A 23662-nucleotide genomic window follows, 5' to 3' on the forward strand; every position below is an offset into this window, starting at 1 on the left:
AGCTCTGGGCACGTAGAGATGGAATGAGAAGGAGGCTGAGCCGGGAGAAACACCGGGGGGAGGGCAGGGAGAGTGGGGGGAGAGGGAGAGGGCTGTCGCTAGCTACGCCTTCCTCTGAGCTCCGGGAGCCCGGGCGAGCGCTCATTTTAGGATCCGGGCGAGGGGCGAAGAGCGGGAAGGCGCCCCCGCCCTGCGCCGGCCTCGCTGCCCCCGGGAGCGGGCGGACGGTGGCCCGCGCCCCCCTCCTGGCGGGCGGCCGGCGGCCCGGAGCGCGGCGCGGGCGGCGCGGGGAGCTGTCCAGTTCAGCACCGCCGGGAATGCAGTAGGTGGGAGCGCGGGCCGCCGGCGCGTGGGGGGCAGGCGGGCGGCCCATCCTGCAGCAGGACGCCGGCCGCCTTGCTTCCAGGAGCTTTGCGGATAGGGGGAGGGAAACCCGCCTCGAGTCTCCGGGAGAAACCCCCTCCCTCCCCCACTTCGCCAGCGCTACCCCCGCCGCCAACAACAATAACCGCCGCCGCTGCTCGTCCTGCCGCCCCGCCGCGCCCGCCCCGCCGCCGCCGCCGCCGCCGCCGGGGCAGGACCATGGGAGGCGAGACCCCCGCACCTGTGCAGCTGAGCTCAAGGGCTCGCAGAGTACTGGGAAGTCTGGTCTGAAAAGAAGGCGCCGAGACCCCCCAAGCAAGAGAGCTGGCGGAGCCAAGGATTTTCATGGCGCAGGCCGCAGAGCCGAGCACGAAGAGCGAAGGTTGCATCGCGGCTCTTGCGGTCTCTAACTGTCTAGGTCCCGACCATGAGAGATGGTGTTGAGAATTCGGCCGTTCCCTGGTTCACTGTGGAAGCCATCTCCAAATTAGCTATCACATATGGAAACTGGAGACCAGAATTTTAGAAAAAGAGATTAAGGCATCTCACTTGGGGGGGTGGGGGGTGTCTTTTTATTTTTTTTTCCTTTTTTTAAAAAAAAAAATCACTGCAACTGGAACAGTTTGTGATCTCAAAAGGCAAGCCTCTCTTCCCGTGTGATCTTTATAATTTACACTCTTTTCCGTGAGCTTTCTTACCTCCCTTTTTTTTTATAACTCCACATTCTCTATTCACACATATTATCCATTATATTAGTAGTGGAATGATTTTTATTTTTATTTTTATTTTTTTGCTTTAGTACTCGCACCCTCACACACACTCTCCCGAGAACCAGAAGTCGGTTGGGTGTTTATATAATGAAGAATTATGGGGCTGTTTGATCGAGGTGTTCAAATGCTTTTAACCACCGTTGGTGCTTTCGCTGCCTTCAGCCTGATGACCATAGCTGTGGGAACCGACTATTGGCTCTACTCCAGAGGGGTTTGCAAGACCAAAAGTGTCAGTGAGAATGAAACCAGCAAAAAGAACGAGGAAGTTATGACCCATTCTGGATTATGGAGAACCTGCTGCCTAGAAGGTATTTGATTTTCCATCTCCTCCCCCCTCTCCACCCCACCCCTCCCCTCCCCGCTCCCCCTCCCCACCCTCCTCCAAATAAGTCCCCTTCACATTCCACCATTTTCTTACTTCACTTCTTCCACCACAGATCAAGGTTGGTTGGGTTAGTTCCAGGGGAAAGAAAATCAATAAGCAAAAACCCATACTCCACTCCCTCGCCTCCTCCACCCTCTTCCCCCAAACCTCTTCGTTGGAATAATCTATGATATGGTGAAAACAACAAGAGATTGTCTTTAAAAGTCAAAGGTGCTCTCTGCCTGCTTTGGAACCATTAGGATTTGCCGTTGGATTTCGCGTTGCTGTCAGTGGGAAGGGAAAGTAATTGTTTCTCTAATGCTGCCCCTCTTTTCGCAATGAAGAATTCAAAAATGTTCTTCCTTTTTCCCTCCTCTTCCTCTTACTCCCCAAAAGTCCCAGACGCATCATCATCTGCAAATCTCCTTTTTTAAAAAAAAAAAAATCTGTTTTTTCAAAGAATCCTTATTTGGTAAATCCTAATTATTCCAGGATCTCAGGCTGAGTTCAAGAGCATTTCGTAATGTCTATGAGCCACACGTATCATTCAAGGCGGCTGGCTGCGTGTATGTGTGTGTTTTAACGTTTTCAAAGTCTAAAAATACATACGTCTCTCACAGGAAACAAGCCCAAGTTCTAATAAACAGCAATTCACTTGCAGGTTAGGCTGAGAACCGATTCGCTTCCACACAGAGTGACATGTCTGTTAGCCAGAGCGAGTAGAGTCAGCACTGCAGCCGGTTTGGGAATCAGACATTGTGCAGGCAGCCAGGGAGGGAGGGAGGCGAGGGCACGGAGAGGTTGAGGGGGAAACTGGGGAAGCAGTGGGGCAGGGGTGTCAGCTGTCTGCCTTGGTCTTGCAGGGCTGCTGAGGCGTGTGTGCCTGTGCTGTGAGAACAGGGGCCCCCACGGTGTAAAAGCTGTGAGATCAGGGTACGGATGAAGGCGTGTGCTTTGGGGACACATTAATAAGCACAGAAAAAAAACTCCTGCAGGTCATACAACCTGCATTTAGCAACAGACTTTAATGCGAGAGACTGCATTTGAATGGCTACACGTCTGTGTGTGCAAGCTACAGCCACCCATAGAAGGACATGCACAGAGTGATACATATGTTTCCATGTGGAAAGAAAGGCTTATGTGCTTTGCTTCTGATATGAACCAACACTGGAGGCCGTTTGAGGCAGCCTCGGGAAGCGGGGACTGCAGGACTGTTTGTTAAGCTCAACATGGGATGGTGATGCAGGGAGTTGAGACCAGGATATGGGGGAGAAAAGAGGGAAACGGATGGGTGAGGGAGAAACGGATGTGGCCCCGGGGGTCTAACCCAAACTGAGCAAAAGCCGCTCTTGGGGAAACGGTTACGTCTGGGAAAGCACAGATTCCATGCCCCCCTCCAAACATTCTTGGTACAAACGGTTGAGTGATGGCTGAACATGTTTTGAATAGCTAAGTGACTTCATTGAGCGATGGTCTATTTGACGCATACTGCATTTGGTGCCCTTTCTCAATCCAAACTGCTGCCTTTAACATATTCTGCAGAGGAGCTCTATGCTGAATACTATATGCTCTTCCCCAGCCAGGGAATCAATATCAGGAAATTAACAGGGACTGTTTTAAACACACACACACACACACACACACACACACACCCCTCCTTAAAAAAATGAAAAGCTTTTCATATAGCTAGTCATTAACGGTGGAAAGACTTCCATTTAATTAAACATTTATGACAGACTTCTGTTCCAAAAGAGAAGAAAAGCAAAGTGAATGAGGACTGCTTTAGGGAAATGATCACAGAGGCAGTTTGCCTTCCTCAGATTTTAGTTAGATGGATGGAGGGAGATATGTAGCCAGGAGATTAGAGGAAAGACAGCACATTATTTTAGGGTACATACACCCGGCAATCGGTGGGTTGGTATAAATATACTTTTTTTTATCAGGGTTTTATTTGCACATTCTTAATACCGTGATATTTTAAACATAATTCCCAGAAGGTAAGAAGACCGGGGGTAGCTTTGGATCACTTGTGCATTAAAAGGCTTAAGTATTTTCATTAAAATTCCATCTGTTTGATGCCCACATCCCCAAATGTGCTGCCCACCCTTTAACTTTCTCTCCAAGCTACACGCCCTCCCTCTTCCTGAATCATCTGTGAAGGGTTAGATTGCACCACTTCCCAAGGATTGTGTGATGGGCTTAGGAGCTGCCTCAGTGGTCCAGCCCTGCATTAGCCTCCGGGCGGCGAGGAAAGGCTGAGCCAGGCTCTCTTCGGGGTTGATATTCCCTGTCCACTTGTAGCCATGGACCAGGCAGGAAGGGCTGGTACTGAGGGCCCTATTTTGACCTGGCCTTTCATTTCCAAAGCCTCTGTCAATATAGGGCGTTGCAGGCCTGGGGCCACCTTAGAAGTTCAGCCTTAGCTACTTAGGAAGTGGTTTGGAGATTTTAAGCTGCTTGTTTAACTGCACTGATTTCTAAGGGTTGTGATAGGTTTAATTAAATGGGTGTGTGTGTGTGTTTCACTTATTTCTGAAAGTTGGCATAGACAGTTCTGGGGGGGTGTTGATGTGTTGGCTTTTATGAGCATTCAGAAAAGGGTCAGCCTTTGTGGAGATCAAGTTGTCAGGGATTCAGCTCCCCCAACTTGTGTTTTTTGTGAGAAATTGGACTTTCAAAAAAGCTCTCCCCCATCACCACTTTGTATGTGTTTTCGCCCATAACCACGAAGTTGTGAACAGATTTCAAATTTCTCTAAGATGCTGCTAATGACTCCAGATGAAAAACAGCCCTGTCTTCCTCTGATCTCTTTTGCTCTCTGGTTTTCATTAGGCTTTTTTGTCTCCTGAGATGATTCTTTTCATTCCCCTCTTGATGAAAATCAAAATCAAAAAAAAAAAATGCCCTTGCCTCTCTTGCTGCTTTTGAAATTAACTAGTCTGCTGAAGAATGAGAAGAGACATGACCACCTGTTAGGGACAGACACAGCGGGAGGGGGAGAGGGATCGAGAAGAAACTACCGCCCTTGTTTTTTCCCTCTGCAGCGTAATTCCCTGGAAACTGTGTGTGTGAACTTGAAACCCCAGCAGGCTGGTGTTCTTAGTGGGATTTGAGGAGCAGGGGCTGGGCTTGGGGGACAGTGTGCACATGGATGCAGGTAGGTAGAGAATGATAGAAATTAATGAACGTTTCAGGAATGCTGCATCAAGGTCTCTGAATGGAGAGATGAATTGGCCCTTTTAGAGAAGAGTTCAATAAATCTCCAGCACCTTGTTCCAAGCGAGGTGTCTCTGGGCTCATTGGCTCGCTGCTCACGATATTAACCTCTGTTGTCACCTAAAGGAAACATTGTCTCCAGGGACAGCAAGAAATTCAGTCTTTGTGTTTATTCTCTCCTGCTCCTTCCTTCCTCCCCTCTGTCCCAGCTCCCGGCTCCCTCAAAGGATTTCCAGCCCTGCAGAGGAGGAGCCAGCAGCTGGTACAGTGTGGCCCGTGGCAGAAACAAACCCTCCACGGTCCCTCCTTCTCTCCCTCTCTCGCCCCTGTTGCCTTTCTGGGAGGCAGAGCAGAATTCTCTCTCTCTCTCTCTGATCAGGCTGTCACATTCCTTTTGCTGAATGTTTGAGCTCCTCTTCCATCAGTGGCTTCTCCTGTCGTCCCCTCCCCAGGCTGTTGGCTCTGCCAGCAATTCTACATCTTTGAGCAAGCAGTGTCTCAATTGTCCCAAATTGTCTTTTCCAGGTTCATAACTGCACAGCCCTGGCTTGGCCTGTGAGGTAGTGGAGTGCCCCATGCTTGGTTCAGCCATGGCTCTCTAGTTCTGCAGAAAGAAAGGGTACATCGTTTATTTTAGGAAAACCAACAGCCTTTCAGACACTCTCGCCTTTCAGCGTGGATAGGCCGAGTGTGGAAGGTACTAATGGACTTCTCTGTAATTGCCAAGTTAATTTGACTTTCTTTAGGCACTTTGCACATAGTTGGTGCATAAGAAATATTCACCAATGGATTGATGCAGAAATTCTTAAAATTACTGAGAAATGAATGCAAACATCGTAAGGACACGTGACAATCCAGTAATCAAGAGAGGAAGAAAGGGGGAGAGAGACAGAGAGAAAGAGGAAGGGAGGGAGAGAAATGGGGTGAGGAAATTAAAATGACTTGTTTGTTCTTCCTGAAACCTCTTTTTTAAAAGAATAATAATGAATCATGAATCCATTATTATAAAATCAGTGAATTCAAAAGGAGTCCGTCATTGGGGCTGCACGGCTCCTGATTGGCTAAAGTGAAGGCAAATTATTCAAAGAAAGGTGAAGAAAAATGATTGGTCCACACAGCCTCTATAGGGAAGGAAAAAGCAACCAGTTGATTTTCTTCCCTTTTCTTTTAAAGTATACCAAAGTTCAGTTTGATTTATTTTTTTTCCTTTCTTTTTTCCCCCCACTTATATTTTCTGTGTATATATTCATGGGGCATCAGTGCAACTTTGCTGCATTGACATACTGCACCGTGGTGAAGTCAGGGCCTTAACCACTGGTGAAGTGCAGCCGCCACTGAACCAACACACACTGTACCGCCCAAGCACCCTCCCGGCATCCACCCCTCCCCGTTCCATCTCGGTATTCACCAGCATAGACACCTCTGAGCAGAGAGCTGGCATCAGAATGGACCATACCTGTTTACTTCCCCCAGAACCTTCTACTGTTTGGCAAACCTCCCATCCAATTCACAGTACCCTGACAGCTTTCCCCAAGGCTTGGGTTCTAATCAGCAGTCTCTGTAGAGCCGGCCCAGTGTTGCTAGCCAGTCAGTCCCGCTTGTTAGCCAAACCTGACTCCTCCACCCGTGAGTCCCAGCCCTTCCCATTGCACTCCCTGCCCTTGCTTGCCTGGTTCAGGTGAGCAGAATGAGGCTCCTAGGAGCCAGACGACACACCAAGGTCATGTGGGCAGAAAGTGGCAGAGCTAGAACTTGAATCCAGGCCTCTTACGACTCATCGAGCTACATTTTCCCCCTGCCACGTGCACCCTGAAAGCCTCCCGAGAGCTCTGTGCAGTGGACCCGAGCTTCTGTGGCCGCCTTTCACATTCACTGCGTGCACGGGATTCTACTCTGTCTCTGTCCCACTGTGTCCCCCACGGAGCACCCAAGAAACCTGAGTTCTGAGCCACCCAACTCCCCCAACATACCACCCCCTTCTAGCTGCTGTCTTGAGCTGCCCTGCACCTTGCAAAGTGGCAGTGACTCTCCCCGACCCCCTCGCTCCTGTGAACCGAGTAGCTAAGGCTGAGGAAGTGCAACGTTCAATTTCCAACCCTAAACTGCAGACCAAACTCACCACGCACCTCTTTATTTTTGTCCTTTCATTTTGGAAGTGTCCTCGATGTAAATGATCCATTGCTTTATGATTTCAAGCATTTTCAGAAAAATAGCATATTTACATCACCTGTAACTTGTTAAGTTTTCAGATGTAGCTTTGTGGTGTAATTGAAAGAATTTTGCAGCCACGCAGACCCGGGTTCACTTCCTGCACTGCAGCCTTGTGTGTTATTTGGGGCAAGTTATTTAACCTCTCCAAGCCTCTTCTCTGTAAAAAAGGAAATATAATATCCTCCTAAAAGGGTAGCTGGTGGTTTAGGGATTAAATGAATGGATGTCTGTCACCTGCTTTTCCCTGACCACCTCATTTGGAATTGCAACCAACATCCTCCATCCCACACTCCTCATATACCTCCTTAGTCATTTTTTTTGTTTGTTTTTTGTTTTTTTGAGACAGAGTTTCACTCCATTGCCTGGGCTAGAGTGCCGTGGCATCAGCCTAGCTCACAGCAACCTCAAACTCCTGGGCTCAAGCGATCCTCCTGCCTCATCCTCCCGAGTAGCTGGGACTACAGGCATGCACCACCATGCCTGGCCAATTTTCTCTCTATATATTTTCAGTTGTCCTGCTAATATTTTTCTATTTTTTTAGTAGAGATGGGTCTCGCTTTTGCTCCCTTTTCCTCCCTCCTTGGTCTCCCAGAGTGCCAGGATTACAGGCTTGAGCCACCACGCCCGGCCCCCTTAAGTCATTTTATTTATTTTTGTGTTTGCAGGTGCCTACCCCCTTCTAGCACACTGCACTACTTCTCATTGTGTTCCTTGTCTGCCTGCCACTAGACTGCCAGCTCCATGAGGGCAGGGATTTTCGTCGGTTCTGCTCCCTTCTGTACCCACAGCAACCATGACAGTGCACGATGTCACCCTGCCCTTGATGATAAACAAATGACCACTGCCTGCCATGGGGCGGGGGGGATGTTCAGCAATAGTGATCCCTTCATATCGCCAAAGGATTATTCTTTATATACAGTGAGCAGTGGTGGCCAAAGCATCATTTTTTATGATATTCTGAAAAATAAATAATGAACTCAACGCAGAGGAGAGAGGGAGAGAGAGATGGGGAGAAAGGGAGAGAGTTTCAACACACAAGGGACGATAGTGAAGAAAGAGAATGGGAAGTAGTGCTTAGAGAGAAATAAACGCCTGAGAAGGAAGCTCTGGGGATGCAAGTCCCTTAAATAGATCCCGGCCACAATTTGGATCCCTCTGTGCCATCCAAAGTGTCTGTCACGCAATCTGACCACAGGCAGCTTCCCATGAGTGTTTGCTTTCAGGTCGGGGGAGAAGATATACCTCCAGACTGATAATACAAGAGACTTTTTAATTTATCAAAACTCAATGGCTCCTTTTGGCCTCAAATATAAGTATTTTGGCCAAAACCTCATATTCAGATGAAATATGAATTTCAAGTTTCCAGGTTAGTTTACAGCCATGGATCAGGCAATTCCTCCGCTCATGTATTTTCTTGGTTAAATATTTGATGAGCCCCTACGAGGTGCCAAACGCTAGCTAGGCTAGGGCTTGGGGACACAATAGGAAGCAGCATCCTTCAGAGTCACTGCCCTCAGGGTGCTGAGAGCTTCATGGAAGAGGCAGATCCAAATTCAAAGAATCTCACACATACATTACATATATATTACATATACATTACAACTCTGATAAACGCCATCCAGAGAGATGCGTGACACTGTGAGCTTATAATACTGGGATTGTATCTAACCAAGGAAGCCTTCCCTGAGGAGGTAAGATGGCAATGGGGCTCTGAAGGATGAATAGGAGTTAACTGGGCAAAGAGAGGAAGAAAGAACATTCTCGTAGGTCAGAGGGCAGCAAATGCAGAGATGGAGGAGAATAAAAGTGAGACAAGTATGGGGTGAAGGCCAGGGAGGCTAGAAAACCGAGAGGGAGGGGATGTGTAGCGAGAGAGGTGATGCTGGATGGTGTAGGAAGGGGAAGCAGGGTGGTCAGGACCCCAAGGGCCTTGTTAGTTTTGTTCAAGAGTTTTGCTCCTTTTGGTCTTCAGGCTTCTTGCTTATAAGCTGTGTGACCTAGGGCTAGTCAGTTCTGTCTCTGTGCCTCACTGTTACCATCTGCTGAGCGGAGATGATAATGCCTGTCCCTAAGGCTGTTGTGAGGCTTAGAGCAGCCCGTTCCCTTCGCGTCTTTGCCTTGCTCCTGCCGCTTGCACCCCAGCCTGAGTGCGGGGGTCTCTTGGGCCTCACAATGTCCCATGACAGTGCAGAGAAGGGAGGAAATAGACTCAGCTAAATTCAGATGGACTCAGTTCAAAAAATACTAGTGGAGGTGTTGACGATGGGGGCCGCCCTGTGTGAAACATAGGCCATGGTGAACAAGCCCCCAGGCCTGCCCCCGAGACCCTCCGGGGCGTCTGAGCAGGGGACCTTAAGGAACAGGCATCTCACAAAACAGCTTCATTTCATCCTAGATGTTTGAGACAGCCTCTGGCATCGCCTCTCCTTATTACCCTCCCGCAAATTCAGAGAGATTCCTGGCATCTTTTACAATCAGTTAGGATCATCGAGGATTTGAGCTGGAATTTGAATGAGGCTCAGTTATAACCACTAGACTTTTTAGAAAATAGGAATGAGAGTAGAGAGATGTTAACTGTGCTCCCCAGTGCCAGACACGCATGTCACCTGCCATGGGGCTGTTCGTGAGCCACCATGGCCTGGGCAGCACCCTGGTCATTTCTTCTGGGTGCACAAAAGTCTTTCTTCTCCCAGTTCCATCTCCTCTCAGTTCTAAGACACCACCAATTGCAAAATGAACTAGCTACCAAAAAATTGCCTTCAGGGAAGGGGGAAACAAATTCAACGTTCCACATTAATTATAAAATGCACTGTAATTTCAGAAACCTTGACACTTAAAATACGTGCCTTAGAAGCGAAGGAAGAGGTGCGCTATCTTGCTGGCAGGGAGAAATGCAGGCAGGGTGCTGAGAGAGCCGGAGGGATTTTTCCAGCTTGCAGCTCGTGCCTGCCCTGTGACTCAGGAATCAGCATAGAGCAGAAGAATGTGGTGCTACCAGCAACTTTCTTGACGAGGAAAAGGGTGATCGTTGCTCTTAGTTCAACAACTGTTCCCCGAGCACCTGCCAGGGATGTGCTAGACTCCAGGGTGGAGTTGAAAGGCTCCTTCTCCACCCGCGAGGAGCTCAGTCTGGTAGAGAAGACACGCCAGCAAACAGAGGATGATGATGGCACAGAGTGAATACAAGCACAAGGGATCGTGGGGGCACGGAGACTGGGGAGGAGGGCATGCCAGGGAAGCCTGCGTTCTGAAGGATGCGAGGACGGGTGAGCAAACTAAAGCAGGGAAGAGCACTTCAGGCAGGAGGGATGGCATGTGCAGAAATGCAGATGCCCACGCGGGAGTGCCAATGGTCCCGTGTGGCTGCAAGGTGGAAGGCAGGGAAGGGTGAGGCCGGGAGGCCGAGGACATGTGATCCCAATGGGACAGAAATGGCTCACCGAGCAGTTTGTCAGCACGATAAAAAGGAGGGGTGGCAAAAGGTGGTAAGCCAGGGAGGGTCTCCCACCCTCCAGATCACCGGCCGTTGAGGGCCTGACGGATGGATGGTTCGGGTGGTGGTGAGAGTTGCTGAGTGGTGAGAGGCACAGTGAGAAGGTGGTTGCAGTAACCAGGTGACTTGCGCTAAGTCGGTCGTGGTCAATGGGGAGTGAGGCGAGAAGGGAGACCGTGAGGGATGTGCCTCGGCAGTACATCCAGGGCCTCCTCGCCCCACTTCCGGGGATAACGAGCGTTGCTGAGCACACTGCGTGCCAGGCCCCGCGTTACAAACGGGCAATTACAGCGAGTGTCTACTCCAGTGTCGCTTCTCAAGCTGTCTTCCTGACCACCCTGTCCAACGTGGCCCCCCGGTCGTGTTACCCTCTTTTATTGCCTTCTTTAACTTTTTAGTTTTATTTTTTTAGCATTTACTTGTTTCTGACCTGGGTCCCCCATACGACTGTGAGCTCCACGAGGGCAGCAGGGCCCATGTCTGCCTGTCCACCGCCATCTCCCCAGAGCCTCGCCTGCTGCCTGGCGCACAGGGGCTCAGGCGCCGCGTGCTGAATGAATGAGCAGAGATTTGGTGCCTGGCCTCGAGGAGCTCCCCACCCAGGGAAGGAGACTGGCTTTTAAGCAAAATCGCCAGGCAGTCTCTTCTCCTAGGCTTGGCTGGAACCATACTCTCCCAAACCCTTGAGAGCAGGCAGGTGTCTCCCTGGCACCCAGCCGTCTCTGGGGCCCTCCTGGGCCGCGGCTTTGCCTTAAAGCTTCAGGAAGCTGATAAGCCTCTGCCTGCGGGGCGGCGGTCGCCTTTGCTCTCTGTGGAAATCCTTGTTAGGTATCGCCCGGCCCAGAGGTACCGACTCGGCAGCCCTGCGTTTGCGCCTGAGGAGCCGCCACCCTGTTTGCTGATTGACACTCTATTTATAAGTCTTCCCCGGACTCCGTTGACCTTGGGTAGTCTTCCAGCCACTCACAAGAATGCCAAGGATTAGGTACACAATCCCAGGTGTGTGGCTGCTGTAGCCTCGTTGCACGGAGAGCCCACCCCTTGCTTTGCCACACCGTCCACTGTGCGACTTAAACGCCCCAGTGCAGCCTCTCCGGCCTGGCACTGGGCAAAACCCACCAGAGACGGCTGGTATTGACCCCTGGATCTTCCTTCCCCCAGCCTTGCTCTCCGCTCTCCTCTCACTCTGCATACAGGTGGTCACGCTCTTCTGTCACATTCCCCCAACCTGCAGCTCCGTCTTTATCTCCCATAAAGGACAAGGCTTATCCTTTATCTTTCCTGAATTTTCCCTGACATTGACAATTCTCCTCCCCAATTTTCCTCCAGCATATTTCTTGCAGAACAAAATAGTTGTTTGCAAAACAACTATTCTGCCGTCACAACGTAATAAGAATAATAGCCAGTCATTCACAGAGTGCGTCCTCTGTGCTAAGCACTGTTAGTGCTTTCCAGAGGTGATCTCTTATTTAATTTTCACAATTCTGAAGATATGTACCATGATACCCATTTTCTCCATCTAAAGAGGCTCAGAGAAGTTAAGTAACTTGCCCGAGGTTGCACAGAAAGTGGCAGAGCTGGGATGCCCAAAAACCTGTGTACAGCTTTCTGTTACGCTAATTATATTGACAAATTTCCCTTGGCCTCCAAATCTGCAAGTAAATTTCTTTGAGAAGTTGCAGGCAATGCTGAGTGGAACTTGCTGTTTGTACTCCCTTGCACAACGAAGTCTTCAACATTTTGAAGTTTAACTTGGGATAAGCTCCTTACCCAGGGCAGAGTGGGGGGAAGGGAGAGGTGCGGACAGAGTTGCTCATTGCTTTGAAAACAGAAGCGTGGCTCAGAGTGCGAGGACGTCCCTCCCTTGCAGTGTGTGGAGACGGAAGAGGTGACTGCAAAGACTGCCTCTCCCCTGCCTTTTTCCTAGAGGACCCTTTCCCAGCCACATCCTACTTTGTCTTCAGGACATGGAGAGGTTGTCACTTTCCCCGGTATCTCCGCTGCCTCCCGCCCTGCTCCCACCAGGGTTAGGTTCCCTCTCTCTTTCCTCCCACGGCATCCGTGCGCACCTCTGCCACAGCACCTGCCGTCTGCCGTGTCGCTTGTTTCCATTGCTGTCTCCACCTCTAGACCGTGAGTTCCCCCAGCCGTTTCTTCACCAAGATTTACTAAGGTACTACCACGTGCCAGGTGCCATCCTACGCAGAGGTGTGAGAGAGCACGGGGTGTTTAGGGGACCCTGTGAGGTCAATGCCATTGCTGGAGGGCCGGGTGTGGGGGAGGGGAGGTGTTAGTAAGGAGGGATGAGATTGGACAGAGACCCCCTCAGGGGAATGGTTAGACTGCGGCTGCTCAGTGTTTGTTGGAGGCAGGAAAGAAGGAATGAATACAAGACATAGCGCAAAGCTTTGAATCTGACATTACAAAGCACGTTTGGTCTCAGAGTTTTCCAGGCACCATCATAATCAGAGTATGTGTTTATTCCTGCCAGGCCTGAAGTTCATGTCAGCTCTGGCACCTACCAGCCTGGGTTCGAATCCCAACCTTATCGCTTCCCAGCCGTGTGAGCTTGGATGCAGAATTTAACCTTTCTTAGTTAATTTTTCATGTGCAAAATGGGGGAAATAATTGCATCTCCTCATGAGTTGGTTGTGAAATTTTGGGAAGATGCTCCGCATAAGGTGCTCACCAAGGTGCCAGCGCATAGTAAGCACTTGGTGAATGCCAGGTGCTTGTGAGTCGCGTGTCTACTATCTATTATACTAGCAGTTGCGAAGGGTGATCTGCAAGTGCTTGTGATTGGCCCTCGAATGTTCCACAAATTGAGAACTTTCTTATAAAAGTGCACATTTTTGGCTTCCCTTGAAAAAAACCAGAAGAGTTTTGTAACCCTGGGTCCCATCCCTGCTTGGCAACCATCCGCAGGAGCTGGGCAGCAGATGTCTCTTCAGTGTGGCAGGTGCTCTGTACTTCCCCCAAGTCCCCACTGCTCCCAAGCGGCTTACGTGGCTCAGGTGGCTGCTTCGCTCCTTTAGTGGCCTTTGCCTGGCCTCTGTAGGCATCTAAGTTTGCAAATCCTCCTCTAGGCCTATGGTGGATTACAGGCAGAGCCTTTGTCTTTTGACAGCTGAAAACATAACTAAAACGACACCAGCGCAGACAGGGTAGAGCAGCTCACAGAAGCAGAGGGACCGAAGCCAGGCATCTGTAAATAAACACATAAATATCCCACAGCCCTGAGCGGTGCTTGCTGATAAGATTCAGGTAGAAGGCTAGCCTCATCTACTCCCTTTTAAAGAGCATCCCTAGGGTGAGTTGCTGCTTTTAAAGAGAGAGACTCTCACCCGTTTTAGGCCACCCTCCCAGCTTTCCTTTCAGAGGCTGACATTTTCCGACCTTGACCCCAGTTGGGGAAGCACACCCTGTTGTGCTGACCAACCACGTGGCGTGCTTTATTCAATAACTAAATGCCAGGTGCCGGGGAGCCAGGCCACGCTGGCGGTGCCGGCTGCAGAGAGAGGGGAGCAGGCTGGCTGCAGGGCCCGGGGAGTGTACACTCCTCATTTTCATCTTGGAAGACTTCGTGGAGAAGAGGGAAATCGTAGGATCCTTCTGGGTAGGAAAGATTGCCCAGCAAATGCCCAGAAAGGATATGAACTTAAAGATACGTAGTTTGATCTGGGAGAATGGTCAGATCTGATCCAATTCGATAACTTTTGAATGTTTAATATAAGTCAGGCTCTGTGAGAGTTCACACAGGCCACAGAAACAAGTCAGCAGGGGGCTGGGGGTGCTCTGTCCTCCGTCTTTCTCGCCTATTTTATTTTCTTCGTCATGTAGTATGCTGTCTTTGTTTGTTTGTCTACAGTGCATGTTATTTCTCTCCACCCAGAGCATAAGCTCTGGGAGACCAGGGTCCTTGGCCTGTGTTATTTACTGCCGTAGCCCCAGGGCTGAGGTCAGCACCTGGCACACGGTAGGTGCCTGGTAAATGTGTGCTGGGTGCCGTGAGGCTGCCCCTGCTCTGAAGGAGATCAAGTCCTAGACCAGGACCATTACCAGCAAGCTCAGGGCACTGATACAGGCACATGCAAAGTCTAGAAAAGAGAGCAACTCTACGAGGAGGTCAGAAAGGGGACATAAAGGCAGTGCCCTCTGCAGTGGGCTCTGCAGGATGAACAGGAATTTGCCTGGTGGAACAGAGAGGGTAAGCCCAAAGCACCTGAAGGAAGTGAAATCACCTGAGGCCCAAAACAGCGCGGTCAAGGAGAGAGCAGAGCACTTGGTCTGGAGCAGCCCCTCTCAGTCTTCAACTTGTAGGCGAGATCCCACCCGGGATCTTGTTGAAATGGGAATGCTGATCCTGGGGTGCAGGTGGGGGCTGAGACTCTGCCTTTCGAGCTCCCAGGTGAGGCTGATGCCACAGGCCTGCAGACCACACGTGGAGAAGCAGCGCTTTGGAGCACGGCCGGGCGTTTTGGCAGACGTGGGTCTAAATCCCACCTCTGCTGCTGGTGGGCTGGGCCTGCTTCTCCGCCTCTACCGTGAGGGTAATGACCTTCCTCCCAGGCACCGAGCGAATTCAGAGTGCATGAGTCTGGGAAAGCCATTAGTTCAGTCCCAGCACTTTCTGTAAGTCCATTTCAGCCAATATTATAATTTATGGTTAAAGCAGGTGACCAGAGGTATGAGAAGAGGGCTGATTTTCCCTGAGAGCTAAGGTTTGAGCGTCTTCTATGTGCTGGGCCCTGTCCTAAGGACCTCATGTATGTCACCTTCCCTAAGCCACACAGCACTGTAACATGGGTGTTATGATTCTCATTTTACCCGGGAGGAAACAGAGGGAGTGTATTGTTTCCTATTGCTGCTGTAACAAATTGCCACAAATGCAGTGGCTTAAAACAGTACACACTTATTACCTGACAGTTCTGGAGGTCAGAAGTCTGAAACGGGTCTCGCTGGGCCAAGGTGTCAGGAGGGCTGGTTCCTTCTGGAGGCTCCTGGGAGAACCTGCTTGCTTTTTCTAGCTGCTAGAGGCTGCCACATTCCTTGGCCTGTGGTCACTCCCTCCATCTTCAAAACCAGCAACGCTGGACAGAGTCCTTGTCATAACTCTCCTGCCTCCTTCTGCCACACCTAAGCACCTGTAGTTATAGTGGGCCCACCCACATAATCCGGGATAATCTCCCCATCCCAGGGTCAGCTGATTAGCAGGTTTAATTCCACCTGCAACCTTAATCCCCTTTGCCAGGCAACGTAACACATTCACAGGTTACAGGGACTGGGACCTGGGCACCTTATGGGAGGCCATTATTCTGCCTACCTCGGGGAGTGAATACTTAAAGAACTCTCCTAATGTCACAGCCTCAGAATGGAACACCTGGAAGGGATTTTAGAGTTTAATCAGAAAGGATTAGATCTGACTACAAGTAACAGAAAAATAAAATTAACAGTGGCTTAAATAAGACAAAAAGTTTATTCTTTTTCAAATAAATGAATCTGGAGGCATGAAATACAAGGCTGGTCTGGAGGCTGCACAAACTGGTTAGCAACACGGGCTCCTACCAGCTCCCTGCTCCACCGTCCCTCCAGGGTGCCCTTCAACCTCACAGTCCAGCAGGGCTGCCAGAGCTCCAGCCACTGCCTTCACATTCCACATAGCATGGTGAAGGATGGCACAAAAAGACAGGGCAAAGGGAACCTTCACCTGGATCCTAAGGAGATTTCCTGAAAGATATCACACAATAATTTTGCTTTAATCTCACTGGCCAGAAATATGTTATATGACCATAAATTAACTCTAAGGAAGTCTGGAAAAGATAACCTTTATTCCAGGTGGCCACATGCCTGGTGAAAAAGTAGAGGTTCTGTCGCTACAGGAAAAGGAAAGAGAGCAGGCGACTAGCGGTGATGCCACAGGGCTCACCTAGTCCAAACCCTCACCTTGTCATGGAAGAACGTGAGGCCCAGAGAGAGAAGGGACTTGTCCCTGTCACGGAGCCAGCAAGTGGCTGTGTGGGGGCTAGAACCCATGTGTCCCAGTCCCAGGCAGCAAGTAGCACGGGCCTCCAGCCCCTAGCATGGTGACTGGCACATGGTAGCTGCTCAGTAATGCTGTGGGACGAAAGGGACCCGGCCACTGCAGCACACCCGACCGTCCCTCTGGGCCACGCACTCCGCTGCTGCCTCTCCCAGGGTAGACGAAGCCCCCAGCGTGGGGAGGCCTGGCCCACCGCACCCCTGAGTCTCCTTGCCCCCTTCCTCCCGCCTGTCATCTCTGTACCCCTGGGGGAGCTCCGGGCTCCTCTATCTGTCCCACAAAGTCTGAATCCAGGGCCCTTCCACACGAAAGATTGAAAGATGGAGCGGCAGGATTTAGCAAGAAGCCTGAAGTCACACTGAGAAATGGAGTTTCCCTCTTCCAGGTTGCTCTGTGACAGGGACATCTCCTTACAGAGGAGGCTTTATTTCTGGGGCACGTTGTGGGGGGTACTGTCGCTGTTGTCCTGGCATCCCTCGGTGTGGCCTGTTCTGACAGGGTGAGGGGGCTGAGGGAAGCCAGGAGAGGGGGTGGCAGCGCTCACCTGTCTCCCGGGGGGCTGGAAAGCCCAGGAGCGCCACCCTCAGGCATTTGCCACCTGCGCCAGGTCAGACGTGCGCGAAGATCTTTGTATTTTCTTACAGTCTCCGTTGTCCAGGCTTTCTCTCCCCAGCCAGACAGTACAGCCCTTGAGACAGGGACGGCGTCAGATCTGCCCCTGTGCCCCTCTGCCTGGCACACGGTGGCACTTGCTGAATAAAAGGGGTTGGCCGATGCGTTGGAGTTTAATAGCTAAGGTGGTGTCTGGCACATAGTAGGCTCTCAGCGAAAACTGTTAATGAAAGAAGCGGCAGGAAAGGGAGAAAGGATGGAAAGATGGAGGAGGGAAGGAAGGAACAAATTGCTCTGCGCCTTGGTTTGCCCGGGGAGCAGCAGCTCAGGGAAGGGGGGGCTCTCCCGGCCCCGGTCCCCGAACAGCAAACAGCAGACTCCCTGCCCGGGCCCGAGTTCACAGGAGAACACGAGAGCCTGGCCCGAAAGGCCTGTTTCAAAGAGGCTCCCCTCCGGCATGAGGACATGTGCCTTTGGGGCGTCCCAGTGGGCCTCTGGCCGCCAGGGTTACAAGAGCGTGGCCAGAGGCAGAACAGGTGGGGCGGCCCCACCCCGTGTCCAAGCCGGTGGCTTTCCAGGCCACGGGAGAACAGGGGCCAGAGGTGGCATGAAGGATGATGCGAGGCGGCGGGGGCGGGGAAGAGCCCATGAAGGCTGGCAGAGGCCGCCCGGAGAGACGGAAGATGCCGGGGCACCGGCCGGGCCCTCTCGGAGCAGATGGGACGCTCGAGCCCAGAGGTCCGTGACAGTTGGCCGGAGCAAAGGGGAACAGCAGCAGACTGCAGGGAGGGGCCTGCCTCCCCCCAGGCAGGGAGAGACACCCCCTGCTGCCCCCAGAAACACTGCCCGGGGGAGCCCACTGAGAACAGCACAGAGGAGCACCAGGCCAGGGTGGGTATCGTGGACTGAGTGACCCAAGGAAGCCTCAGAGCCCGTGGCCGAGACTCAGGCTCGAGTTACAGGCCAGGCCTCCGACTGCAGGACCACACGCCACAGCAGCCCGGGACCGATAGATTTTCCCTAGAACCCAACCACTTCCTGGCCTAGTTTCTTCCCGGATTGATTGGGCAGCACGAGCCGGCAGAAGGAGCCCGGTCTGGGCATCAGACAGGCCTGGGTTTGAATCCCGACTGGCCCCGCGACCGCAGGCAGGTGCTCAATCTCTCTGAACCCCCGTTTCCTGCCTGCCACAGAAAACAGGGACACTGCTTCTCAAGCAGCATGCTGTACAAATTAAAATCATCTATATAAAGGCCTCGCACACAGAGTAGAAGCTCAAAAGATGGTGATGTTTTAAACCAGGACTCCCCGCCCTTCCATCATCTGGGTACCACGCGCGCTGTTTTGCTATATCCAGACACCCCCCATGCTGTTATCAACCAAACACTTATCTTTAAATTAATCCTGTTTGAGCCTCATCCTGAGCAATAGTATCCAAGAAATCACTGATTCAACACACTAGTTATATTTTTAACACACATTAAAAATATTCAGCTCGAATCTGTTGCAGTGTTCGTCCCTGTACCACCTGAATCCATCTCAGATGCCACCGTGGGCCCACCAGCCCCTTCGAGAAAGCGCCGTGCTGACTAATAACGCATCTGCTGGGTCCGGAAGACGTGGCGGGACTGGTGGCCCTTCGTCCTCGTTACTCATCAGCCTTTTTCTTTAGGTGATAAAAGAGGCGCTGGCGTAGAAAGTGAAAAGAAGGTCAGAGGCCAATCCACAGAAATCGCCTGGACTCCAAGAGCCGTTCTGAGGCGCCGAAGCAATCGGCTCTTAGTTAAATTTGACCCATTCTTCCACCTAGAAGGGCGGTAGGTGGACAACAGCCCTGGGAGAGAGAGATCCTGCCTCCCTGGTTCACACGCTGGTCTGTGCTGCAGGGTTTTCCTAGCAGAGTCTTCAGGAGATGTCCCCACCCAAGACTCCATCAGAGCAAGAGGGAGTATTCGCCCCCTCGAATCTTTCAGACACAGGATTTACCTCTCACACGGTGCTTGCTGGAGAAGCTACGAGATCTCCCGGGAACGGTTTTCCCCGGGGTGGGAGAGGAAAGGCCGCTTTGTCATCACAGTAACGGCTGTCTTGCATGACAATAATGACCGGAAGGACTGGGGGACTACAGGGAGGGTCTGGAATCACGTGACACACAAACCTAAGAGACATAGTGTCGGGTGGCAGGAACCCAGGTGACAAGTCAGGAAGAACACAGGCGTTTCCCTCCCTACTCTCAGTCCTGACGCGCCCTTAGCTCCGTGGGCTTCGTCCGCCATCATCTCCATAAAGTAGGCGCTGAACCTGGAGGTGAACTTCACCCCGAGAGTGTTTACTTGGAAGATCCAACACTGTCTTGTTAGACCCTGGACTGCTGAGAAGAGACATAGTCGTTTCTTACAGTTGAATGAATCAACACATGATTAAGGATATAAACTAATTTCTGGGTATTAATGTGGGGGCCGGAACTGAACGAAAGAGTCTCTTGTCTGCACAGCAGGGACAGGCCCGGAAAGACAGACAGGCCGCCCGGAAGGAAGCGTTGAAAACAACTGTGCTTTCCCTTTGGAGGGATCCGAGCGATCGTGAGTTAGTTGGCTGTAAGGACCCCCTTTGGGATGGCAGGCGTGGGGGAAGTAAGCGTTCTCGCAATGAAGCTGATGGGATTTTAATAGCCAGACAGATGGCCTGAGAAAAAAAGGAAGATTTTTTGAAAATGAGGGAAAACACTTCCATAGCTTCCCTTCAATTAAAACAAAGTGAGAGCCGTCCGTGCTGGAGAGATTCATCACCATTATTAGTATTGTCAGCTCAGACGTCTGCTTTTTAATAACTGCGTGATAGAGCATCAGTAATAAACTAGGGCAGGATCTTCAAACATATGAGAGGGTGTAACTGTCCACTGACTTTCGATGCAATTATTATTATTATTTTGGCTTCGTTCGATTTCATAGTTTAATAATGATCCCAAATAATTGTATTGTTGTTGATCTCATTTATGGAAACATTTATCACTTACTGGATTCTTTAGTGTCCATCTCCTAAAAGCTGAGGTTGGGCACAGCCCATCCTTGAGCAGCCAATATGTCTGAAAATCTGAATCCAGAAAGCTGGGGCGGAGGGGGAAATACGAAGGAAAGGAAGTCTCCAGAAAGAAGGGAGGCTGGAAAGGGAAGGAAGAGGAGAAAAACAATGTCTACTGAGCACCCTCCTGTAGGCTAAAGGTTATATTTTGTCCTCACAACAACCATACAAGCTGTTTCAGGATCCCTGTTCTGCAACGGAGGAAGCCAGGGAGCTGAGAGATCAAGCGGTTTGCCCGGAGTCACACAGCTAACAGGGGCAGAGGTGGCAGTCGGGCTCAGGACTCCCTCTCTCCACTCTCTCACTCCTGCACAGGGCTTCAAGCCCTGCACCTTCCCAAGTCTCAGCCACGCTGTGGGAACCATCCCCATCTGTGGAGACATGCCGTTTCATAGCATTCCTGCAGTGCGTACAAGGGCAGAAACTCACACGGGAATTCTGCCTCCTGGTCTGTCTGTTACACTTCCCTAATTCAATTATCAGATTCTCCTAATGGCTGAGCATTGTAAAGACGAGCTGATGGTAGAGGGAGGGTTGGTCCCCAAGAGCATGCAGCCTCGGCATCCTTTGCTACCCCAGAAATGGACCCCATCGAGAGAGGGGGAAGTAATTACCCACAGGAAACACACGTGTGCCGTGCGCACACCTGCCGCATATGCACAGCTACCCTGGGATCTCCTGTAGAGACTTGAGTTCATCCAATTCCCACAGCAACCCCCACGGCAATAATTCCCACTGCACAAATGAGAGAACTAAGGCCAAAAGAAGTTAAATGATTTTTTTCGGGTTAGTCATTGATGGTGTTGGTATTTAAACCCTGTTGGATTTAAGTCTAGCTAATAGATTCCAAACAACTTCAGCATCAGTGGTATAAATTTTGAAAAAAAGACAAAAGAAAGGAGTGGGAGAGATTAGGGATGTGATCCAAAAAGAGATTTAGAATAAAGGTGGCTGCCCAGAGGACTATGGATTTAATTCCTTTCCTGCCCAAGAGCTGACACGTAAATTTAATTCCGCAAACATTTCCTGATGTCAACGATGTGCAGATCATTGTGCCAAAGCACCAGGTGCTGACCAAAGATTCCGATTTACTGCTTTCTTCCTTTTTAAAAACTTTTGACTCTGAGTAAAGAGATGTACTCCGTTTGCCACAAAGGGATTAAATGAAGCAGTTGCTCTTTCCTATGCTGTTTCCAAGTGGGAAAGGTCTGGTCTCTCTGCTAGGGCACCCAGGGGTGTTCTCTGGATTCTAAGGTGCCGCATCAGTTGCCTTTAGGGCCTGAGACCTAAACTACCTGAGAGAGAGGGAGGGGGATGAAGAAAAACTAAAAGGGAGGAGCCACTGAAATGTAACCCAAAATTGAAAGAAAACAATAGACAGATCTTTAGCTTCTAACTTATTCATGAAGAAAACAGACACAAATTCTTAAATAAAATAATAAAAAATAGGGAATAATTTTTCTATTTTCCATTCCTATTCTTTAGAAAGGATAAATTTATAAACAAAGATGATGACAGGGCCGGGCACAGTGGCTCATGCCTGTAATCCTAGCACTCTGGGAGGCTGAGGTGGGAGGATCGCTTGAGCTCAGAGGTTCAAGACCAGCCTGAGGAAGATCAAAACCCTCTCTCTACTAAAAATAGAAAAAATTAGCTGGGCTTTGTGGCATGCACCTGTAGTCTCAGCTACTCAGGGGCTGAGGCAGGAGGATCACTTGAGCCCAGGAGTCCGAGGTTGCAGTGAGCTATGGTGACACCACCGCACTCTAGCCTGGGCAACAGAGTGAGACTCTGTCTCAAAAAAAAAAAAAAAATGTTGACAGGAGAAGAAAAGAACTTGAGAGGTGAAGGTCAGGATCAGAGTGGTTCAGGTGTGGTGGTGATAAAGCTGGTGGTAGTTGTGACTGTGGCCCACGTGATGGTGCTGGAGGTGGTGCTGACGGTGGGGATAGTTAATGATGATGATGAAGGTGATGGTGATGAAGATGGTAATTGTGATGATCACAGGCATTTTTATCCTAATAATAACTACCACCTAAAAATTCTTCCTACTATGGAAGACCTTTAACTTGCATTACCTCATTTGAGGAGAAAAATTCTGGATTTTTCAAAACAACAACTATTTCTGAGTTCCATCCTGAGTGTCACCCCAACTCAGCCAAGTTCATAGAAAAAGGGACAGCTGGAGTGGGTTCTGTCTCCATGCCACGTAAGTGGACAGTGATCTAGGGAGGAAAGGACAGCTATGGAAACTAAGGTGACAAAAGCCCTCCCCAGACTTCCCTCAACCAATTGCCCCCAGCCCAAGGTTATTCACCCAAATCAGTCCCCCAAAATTGATAGTACTCAATGCCCCTGCCACCTGACAATTATTTAGTAGCTTTCATAAGATGCATAAAGGATTGTAGTCTGCTTCCTAGTGGATAAATAAAAATCATTTGTGATAATTGAAACATATTTATGTTTTAATTAGGTAGCAGCTGAGAATGAAAAGTCCACGGAGAGCCGCCTCCTAGAACCCCTTAAGGAGCCCTGACGTAGTGAGGGGGGTGTTAGTGGCAGGTGCATTTGCTCTTTTCCGCATTTTCCTATGAAGGACTTTAGCCCCTGCCTGTCAGTCTTCCACACTTTGCCTGAACACATCACACATCCTTCTTTTAAAAAAGAGAATCCAAAATGCTGACAGATAGGCTGCCAACAAAATGATTTCTTTAAAAATAACCTAATAACTGAACACCAGATCAAGGCATGGCCAGCTGTGCAGGTTCCTCTGGCCATGCCAGGTGCCGCAGTAATTGCCTGCTCTGTGTTGTGCTGCAAACTGTAATTGGGAGCGTTGGCTGTGTCAGAGGGCTTGACGTTCCAACAACGACTCAAACCGTGTGTCCTTGGCAAGAGGGGGTGCGATGAGATCGATGCTCCGAGTAGGGTTGAGAAGTGGGAGAATCAGGTCGGATACCTGGGAGCGCACCTGGGGAGAGAGCTTGCTGCGCAGAAGCGAGGCTGCGTCGTCAGTGTTTTCAGAGAAGTGGGTGGCGTCGCGGCGGCGGCGGGAGGAGGAGGTAAGCGGTCTGGCTCCAGTCCACTATAGGGACACGGAGGGGAACAGGTGTGAATGACTAGCATGGAGGTGGAAATGAGGTCATATCTGTAGTGTGGAGCTGTGGGGGGAATGTCATTGCATGTGCAGGGGGAAGGATGGAGGCAAATTGGGTCACGTCTTTGTGGAAATGATGAGAGAATTGGGTCAGAACTGTGGGGGAGAAGGCTTGAGAATTGGGTCGAGTCTTTGAATAGAAGGGGGAATTGGGTCAAATGTGCATGTGTGTGGAAAGAGGGTAGTAGAAGGTGATGTGGAGAGTGGGCTGATGCTCTCAGATCACAGGGCAGGGGGATGAGGAAACAGCCTTCATCCACACAGGGGTTAAAAATTGAGCAACTAGGTTCTGGTCGTTTCCTCCAAATCCCATTGACTTGCTGTCTTCCCTTGTAGCGTTAGACTTAATGCGCTT

The 23662-nt window shown here is 50.5% G+C and overlaps 1 protein-coding gene across 1 annotated transcript in view; it reads left to right on the forward strand.

Moving 5' to 3' along the window:
• The first annotated feature begins 1161 nt into the window (after window positions 1-1161).
• The window catches only part of CACNG2 (calcium voltage-gated channel auxiliary subunit gamma 2), a 111050-nt gene continuing 88549 nt past the window's right edge, over window positions 1162-23662 (forward strand). The window contains exon 1 of the mRNA XM_045555121.1: window positions 1162-1441. Within this exon, the coding sequence (XP_045411077.1) occupies window positions 1231-1441 (211 nt within the window). The 5' untranslated portion in view covers window positions 1162-1230. The remainder of the gene's footprint in view (window positions 1442-23662) is intronic.

Source organism: Lemur catta, chromosome 6 (assembly GCF_020740605.2).
Source record: "Lemur catta isolate mLemCat1 chromosome 6, mLemCat1.pri, whole genome shotgun sequence".
Lineage (NCBI taxonomy): Eukaryota > Metazoa > Chordata > Mammalia > Primates > Lemuridae > Lemur > Lemur catta.